At 41.9% G+C, this 8,647-nt stretch overlaps 1 protein-coding gene across 1 annotated transcript in view; it reads right to left on the bottom strand.

The window, feature by feature from the left end:
• Window positions 1-421: 421 nt before the first annotated feature.
• Window positions 422-8,647, bottom strand: part of LOC115145207 (interleukin-10 receptor subunit beta-like) — a 28,154-nt gene continuing 19,928 nt past the window's right edge. The window contains exon 7 of the mRNA XM_029686586.2: window positions 422-8,583. Coding sequence (XP_029542446.1) covers window positions 8,350-8,583 — 234 coding nt within the window. The 3' untranslated portion in view covers window positions 422-8,349. The remainder of the gene's footprint in view (window positions 8,584-8,647) is intronic.

Below are 8,647 nucleotides of genomic sequence, written 5' to 3'. Positions count from 1 at the left end.
ATTGGACCAGTGTCGTCCGGGTTAGGGAGGGCTTGGCCGGTAGGGATATCCTTGTCTCATCGCGCACCAGCGACTCCTGGGCGCAGTGCACGCTAACCAAGGTTGCCAGGTGCACGGTGTTTCCTCCGACACATTGGTGCGGCTGGCTTCCGGGTTGGATGCGCGCTGTGTTAAGAAGCAGTGCGGCTTGGTTGGGTTGTGTATCGGAGGATGCATGACTTTCAACCTTCGTCTCTCCGGAGCCCGTACGAGTGTTGTAGCAGTGAGACAAGATAGTAGCTACTAAAACAATTGGATACCACGAAATTGGGGAGAAAAAGGGGTAAAATTCAAAAAAGAAAAAGTGTATAATACATACATGCAGACACAGTGTTATTCAAATCATGGAGTTTGATATGACTGAAAATGAATGTCTCAGAGATTCCCGAACTGCACCTTTATTTGCCCATGAAGAGTACATGATCAGTGAATATATTCAATGTACAGGCTACAATGTAGGAATCTCATGCGTGGTAATAACTACAGTACATGTGTATACAGGACTTGCATCCTTGGCACAATAAAGTTATTATATTCTACTCTATCCATAGGCTTCATTAATGCCATTCAGACTTTTAGACTTGAAGTTGATACAACAACTATGATAGCTGAGGTTCATAGATTAGTATGAATATTAGTTCAGAAACTAATGTTTTCACACACAGATCAGCTAGCTACACATCCATAGGCATACAGTTATTTTGAATCCTCCACTACACAATAAGCAAGTAAATAGTTAGTTAACTGTGTTACTTCAGCTGCATTGCAAGGCAAGCTTACACAATTGTACATTCAATTTACAGTAAATGCTTTAGCTAGCTAGATTCCTTACATCCACTGTTTCACAAGATGACATCCTGGTCCCTAAAACATTAAACAACACAAATTACAAACTAATTCTCCTAACACTAGCTAGCTGGCTAATATTAGCAGGTCAGATAACTTTTCGTGAATTAACGTCATGACAAAAGTATGCACAAACGTTTGTCTCTACATTAATAACTAACATACTCCTCTCAATTGTACATTTTTTGCTTGACTCGTTATGACATTATAACAACTTACATCTGGTTCAACCGTAATGTTTTGTCAGCCATCTTTGTTGAAGAACACCACAAGGCAAGGGTGGCTCGCGTCAAAATCCGTCATTGGAACCATTCGATATGACTGGACATATAAAAACCTTGGGACCCAAATGCACAATGAGTGCTCTAACTCCCCCTTGTGGTGGTCTGGAGCAATGAAGCCGTGACGCTGGGTAACGCTAAGTCCCACAGTGCAAGCTAGCAACTTTTAAACGAGGAGCCACTGTATTTGCATGCATTTAGTTTTACTAGCATTTAAAAGCAGTTGGAGGCCACAGAAGGAGTGTTGTATGGCATTGAAGCTTGTTTGGAGGTTTGTTAACACAGTGTCCAAGGAAGGGCCCGATGTATACAGAATGGTGTCGTCTGCATTGAGTTGGATCAGAGATTCACCGGCAGCAAGAGCGACTTATATCAGACGATACGAAAGAGAGGTTGAACAGGACAATAATAGGGGTTGCAAAAATTTTGGCGGCTAATTTTAGAAAGAGAGGGTCCAGATTGTCTAGCCCATCTTATATGTAGGGATCCAAATTTGAATGGGGAATGCTAATTTAAGATCGTGAGGAAAACACTTATAAAGAACAACCAGGCATAGTTGGCAGATTGGCTGTACCAACTTCTGACGATTCCCAAGACACTTGTGGGTGTCGATGCAAAACAGAGATCAACATCGTGTTCGTGAGAGTCTACACAAATCATATCAAATGTATTTGTCACATACACATGGTTAGCAGATGTTAATGCGAGTGTAGCGAAATGCTTGTGCTTCTAGTTCCGACCGTGCAGTAATATCTAACAAGTAATATAACCTAACAATTTTACAACTACCTGATTCAATTTTTCAACTACCTGATTCATAAAAATATATGAATGAGTGATGCCCAAATGTTATAGGCAAGATGCAGTAGATGGTATAGAGTACAGTATATACCCTCTGGAGAGCCTTACAGTTATGGGCGGAGCAGTTGCCGTACCAGGCCGTGATACAGCCCGACAGGATGCTCTCGATTATGCATCTGTAAAACTTTGTGAGTGTTTTTGGTGAAAAGCCACATTTCTTCAGCCTACTTAGGTTGAAGAGGCGCTGCTGCGCCTTTTTCATCAGGCTGTCTGTGTGGGTGGACCATTTCAGTTTGTCCGTGATGTGTACGCCAAGGAACTTAAAACTTTCCACTCTCTCCACTACTGTCCTGTCAATGTAGATAAGGGGCTGCTCCCTCTGCTGTTTCCTGAAGTCCACGATCATCTCCTTTATTTTATTGACTTTGAGTATGAGGTTATTTTACACCACACTCCAAGGGCCCTCTCGTCATTGTTGGTAATCAAGCCTACCACTGTAGTGTCGTCTGAAAACTTGATGATTGAGTTGGAGGCGTGCATGGCCACGCAGTCGTGGGTGAACAGGGAGTACAGGAGAGGGCTGAGAACGCACCCTTGTGGGGACCCAGTGTTGGGGATCAGAGGGGTGGAGATGTTGTTACCTACCCTCACAACATGGGGGCGGCCCTTCAGGAAGTCCAGGACTCAGTTGCACAGGGCAGGGTTGAGACCCAGGGTCTCGAGCTTAATGACGAGTTTGGAGGGTACTATGGTGTTAAATGCTAAGCTGTAATCGATTAACAGCATTCTTACATTGGCATTCCTCTTGTCCAGATGGGTTAGCGCAGTGTGCAGTGTGATGGTGATTGTGTCGTCTGTGGACCTATTGGGGAGGTAAGGTAAGGTAGGGTGGAGGTGATATGGTCCTTGACTAGTCTCTCAAAGCACTTCATGATGATGGAAGTGAGTGCTACAAGCTCAGTTACCTTAGCTTTCTTGGGAACTGGAACAATGGTGGTCCTCTTGAAGCATGTGGGAACAGCAGACTGGGATAAGGATTGATTGAATATGTCTGTAAACACACCAGCCAGCTGGGGACGCGGCCGGGGATGCCGTCTGGGCCTGCAGCCTTGCGAGGGTTAACGTGTTTAAATGTTTTACTCACGTTGGCTGCAGTGAAGTAAAGCCCACAGGTTTTGGAGGCGGGCCGTGTCAGTGGCACTGTATTGTCCTCAAAGCGAGCAAAAAAGTTGTTTAGTCTGCCTGGGAGCAAGGCATCCTGGTCCGTGACTGGGCTGGGTTTTCTTTTGTAGCCCGTGATTGACTGTAGACCCTACCACATACATCTTGTGTCTGAGCCGTTGAATTGCGACTCCACTTTGTCTCTATACTGACGCTTAGCTTGTTTGATTGCCCTGCGGAGGGAATAGCTACACTGTTTGTATTTGGTCATTTTTACGGTCACCTTTCCCTGATTAAAAGCAGTGGTTCGCACTTTCAGTTTTGCGCGAATGCTGCCATCAATCCAAGGTTTCTGGTTGTGGAATGTTTTAATAGACCCGCAGGTACAACATCACCGATGCACTTGCTAATAAACTCGCTCACCGAATCAGCGTATTCGTCAATGATGTTGTTCGACGTTTTGCCAGCCCTGGTAGCACAATCGATACGCTGATAGAATTTGGGGAGCCTTGTTTTCAGATTAACCTTGTTAAAATCCCCAGCTACAATAGATGCAGCCGCAGGATATCTGGTTTCCCGTTTACATAGAGTCGAATGAAGTTCTTTCAGGGCCGTCGATGTGTCTGCTTGGGGGGGAATATACACAACTGTGATTGTGATCGAAGAGAATTCTCTTGGTAGATAATGCGGTCGGCATTTGATTGTGATATGACAAACCACCTTCAGGATTGATTCAAACAACGTTTTCCATGTTTCAGTCGATATTATGGAGTTAATTCGGAAAAAAGTTCGACATGTAGGTGACTGAATTTTCGGTTAGTTTCGGTAGCCATATGCATAGTAACAAAAGGGAACGATGTGTACACAAGAATCTTTCAGGAAAAACTGGACATCTGCTATGTAACTGAGAGTCTCCTCATTGAAACATCTGAAGTTCTTCAAAGGTAAATTATTTTATTTGATTCCTTGGCTGGTTTTTGTGAATATGTTGCGTGCTAAATGCTAATGCTAACGCTAAGCTAGCTATCACCACTCTTACACAAATTAGTGATTTTCTCTGGTTCTAAAGCATATTTTGAAAATCTGAGACGACAGGATTGTTAAGAAAAGGATAAGCTTGAGAACAGGCATATTTATTTCGTTTCATTTGCGATTTTTAAAAATCGCTAACGTTGCGTTATGCTAATGAGCTTGAGGCTGTAGTAACGATACCGCATGCGGGATGGGGTGGACTAAGAGGTTAAATAAATTGCACTAATTTGACACAAGAAGTTCTAAATCCAAGATTACAATATATAATATTCCTCCTCCATCTCCTGTAGTTTGAGGAAACTAATTTGAATTGAATAATATCCAAAAAATTGTCAACTATCACTCTTTCGCTCTCAATCAATATGTCACCAACTCACCAAGCTTCTCAACACATAGAACTCCAATAATGCTCTGCGGCACAACCCCAGTACACCACACTAGGTTAGTTCTTTGATCTTAAACCTATGATTGGATGAACAACATGTCAGTTCCTATTTCAAAAGCTTTGCTTTTTTGGAGGATATCCTCCGGAGGTGATCATAATTACCATGTAGGTCTATGGATGTGGGTGAGGCCTACGAGCCTCCTAGGTATTGTATTGAAGTCAATATAGCCAGAGGAGGACGGAAAATAGCTGTCCTCCGGCTACACTATGGTGCTATCCTAAAGTGTGTTGTTGAGACTACTGTTAGACCTTCAACGAAAAACAGTGTGTTTTATTCAGGTATTTGGTGACATGAATATGTTTAGTATAGTTTTATCTAACAAGAATAAAAAAATTATGTTTCATTATGTGCTGATTTAAAGAAGCAACAAAACTGCCTTCTTTAGACTAGTTGAGTATCTGGAGCATCAGCATTTGTGGGTTCGATTACAGGCTCAAAATGGCCAGAAACAAATAACATTACTCTGAAACTCTTTCAGTTTATTCTTGTTCTGAGAAATGAAGGCTATTCCATGTGAGAAATTGCCAAGAAACTGAAGATCTCATACAACGCTATGTACTACTCCCTTCACAGAACAGGGCAAACTGGCTCTAACCAGAATATAAAGAGGAGTGGGATGCACCGGTGCACAACTGAGCAAGAGGACAAGTACATTAGAGTGTTTAGTTTGAGAAACAGACACCTCACAAGTCCTCATCTGGCAGCTTCAGTAAATAGTACCCGCAAAACACCAGTCTCAACATCAACAGTGAAGAGACGTCTCCGGGATGCTGGCCTTTTAGGCAGAGTTGCAAAGAAAAAGCCATATCTCAGACTGGCCAATAAAAAATAAAATACTAAGATGGGCAAAAGAACATAGACACTGGACAGAGAAAGATTGGAAAAAAAGTGTTATGGACAGACAAGTCTAAGTTTGAGCTTTTCGGATCACAAAGAGGAACATTCGTGAGACGCAGAAAAAAATGAAAAGATGCTGAAGGAGTGCTTGATGCCATCTGACAAATATGGTGGAGGTAATGTGATGTTCTGGGGGTGCTTTGGTGGTGGTCAAGTGGGAAATTTGTACAGGGTGAAAGGAATTTTGAAGAAGGAAGGCTATCACTACATTTTGCAACGCCATGCCATACCCTGTGGAGGGCGCTTTATTGGAGACAATTTCCTCCTACAACAGGACAATGATCCAAAGCAAAACATCAAACTACGGAAGAAGCATTCGGCTGGTAATCTGTCTATAATGGAGTGGCCAGCACATTCACCGGATCTCAACCCTATTGAGCTGTTGTGGGAGCAGCTTGACCGTATGGTACATAAGACATGCCCATGAAGCCAATCCAATTTGTGGGAGGCGCTTCAGGAGCATGGGGTGAAATCTCTTCAGATTACCTCAACAAAGTGAAAACTAGAATGCCGAAGGTCTGCAAGACTGTAATTTCTGCAAACGGAGGATTCTTTGACGAAAGCAAAGTTTGAAGGTGTTTATATATTTATATATACTGTATATATATATATATGTATATAAAATATATATATATACAGTGGGGAGAACAAGTATTTGATACACTGCCAATTTTGCAGGTTTCCCTACTTACAAAGCATGTATAGGGCTGTAACTTTTATCATAGGTACACTTGAACTGTGAGAGACGGAATCTAAAACAAAAATCCAGAAAATCACATTGTAGGATTTTCAAGTAATTAATTAGCATTTTATTGCATGACATACGTATTTGATACCTACCAACGAGTAAGAATTCCAGCTCTCACAGACCTGTTAGTTTTTCTTTAAGAATCCCTCCTGTTCTCAACTCATTACCTGTATTAACTGCACCTGTTTGAACTCGTCACCTGTATAAAAGACACCTGTCCACACACTCAATCAAACAGACTCCAACCTCTCCACAATGGACAAGACCAGAGAGCTGTGTAAGGATATCAGGGTAAAATTGTAGACCTGCACAAGGCTGGGATGGGCTACAGGACAAAAGGCAAGCAGCTTGGTGAGAAGGCAATATCTCTTGGCGCAATTATTAGAAAATGGAAGAAGTTAAAGATGACGGTCAATCACCCTCCGTCTGGGGCTCCATGCAAGATCTCACCTCGTGGGGCATCAATGATCATGAGGAAGGTGACGGATCAGCCCAGAACTACACGGCAGGACCTGGTCAATGACCTGAAGAGAGCTGGGACCACAGTCTCAAAGAAAACCATTAGTAACACACTATGCCGTCATGGATTAAAATCCTGCATGGCACGCAAGGTCCCCCTGCTCAAGCCAGCGCATGTCCAGGCCCGTCTGAAGTTTGCCAATGACCATCTGGATGATCCAGAGGTGGAATGGGAGAAGGTCATGTGGTCTGATGAGACAAAAGTAGAGCTTTTTGGTCTAAACTCCACTCGCCGTGTTTGGAGGAAGAAGACGGATGAGTACAACCCCAAGAACACCATCCCAACCGTGAAGCATGGAGGTGGAAACATCATTCTTTGGGGATGCTTTTCTGCAAAGGGGACAGGACAACTGCACCGTATTGAGGGGAGGATGGATGGGGCCATGTATCGCAAGATCTTGGCCAGCAACCTCCTTCCCTCAGTAAGAGCATTGAAGATGGGTCGTGGCTGGTACTTCCAGCATGACAACGACCCGAAACACAGCCAGGGCAACTAAGGAGTGGCTCCATAAGAAGCATCTCAAGGAGTGGCCTAGCCAGTCTCCAGACCTGAACCCAATAGAAAATCTTTGGAGGGAGCTGAAAGTCCGTATTGCCCAGCGACAGTCCCGAAACCTGAAGGATCTAGATAAGGTCTGTATGGAGGAGTGGGCCAAAATCCCTGCTGCAGTGTGTGCAAACCTGGTCAAGAACTACAGGAAACATATGGTCTCTGTAATTGCAAACAAAGGTTTCTGTAACAAATATTAAGTTCTGCTTTTCTGGTGTATCAAATACTTATGTCATGTGATAAAATGAAAATTAATTACTTAAATCATACAATGTGATTTTCTGGATTTTTGTTTTAGATTCCGTCTCTCACAGTTGAAGTGTACATATTATAAAAAAATTACAGACCTCTACATGCTTTGTAAGTTGGAAAACCTGCAAAATCGGCAGTGTATCAAATACTTGTTCTCCCCACTGTACATATATATACACATACATATATATATATTTATGTGTATATACATATATATATTCACATATATATACATATATATATACATACATATACATATATATATATATATATATATACATATATATACACATTTATATTGTAATTTGGATGATATACTGTACATTTATACTGTAATTTGGACACCTACTCATTCAAGGGTTTTTCTTTATTTGGACTATTTTCTACATTGTAGAATAATAGTGAAGACATCAAAACTATGAAATAACACTGAACAAATGTCTTCACTTTTATTTTAAAATGTAGAAAATATTAACAATAAAGAAAAACCCTTGAATAAGTAGGTATGTCCAAACTTTTGACTGGTAGTATGTATATATATAAAGTATGTAAAAAAGCAACTAAAAAGTATGAAGTTGAATACGGTTTTGTAAGCAGGAAAATTGAAGAGGAAAAACACTTAAAAGTTAAAATATTTATGTTGAAGGGTAGGGGCCTCAGCCCCTAATGGGCACGCTAATGTTAATGGCTTGCAATCCATCATGACTACCTGTTATACTCAGATTCCATATGCCCATATACAGAATGATTACAGTAGCTCATGTCTTGATACCATTGTCAGATATTCTTGTAGGGCATGTCAAAATTGGCATTTTCAGCAACAGCATTGTAGTATTTAGGCATCTCCACAGAGACCCCACTATCCACAGGGTAAAGGTTGTCCTCTGGTATGTCAGTCAGCACATTGTATGGATTTTCCTCACACAGAGCGCTGATCTGATCATACTTCTCTTGTAGAGGAGAGGTGATCTGCGAGGCCAGGTAAGGGTATTGATGAGAATCAATCAGGTGCTGTGGGGGAGAAGAACTGTCAGTCAATCAACCATCCAATGAATGGATGGATGAATGGGTGGGT

This window comes from Oncorhynchus nerka, linkage group LG2 (genome assembly GCF_034236695.1).
Source record: "Oncorhynchus nerka isolate Pitt River linkage group LG2, Oner_Uvic_2.0, whole genome shotgun sequence".
Classification (NCBI taxonomy): domain Eukaryota; kingdom Metazoa; phylum Chordata; class Actinopteri; order Salmoniformes; family Salmonidae; genus Oncorhynchus; species Oncorhynchus nerka.
The sequence above is the reverse complement of the archived record's forward strand: the minus strand, read 5'-3'. Positions and strand labels throughout refer to the sequence as shown.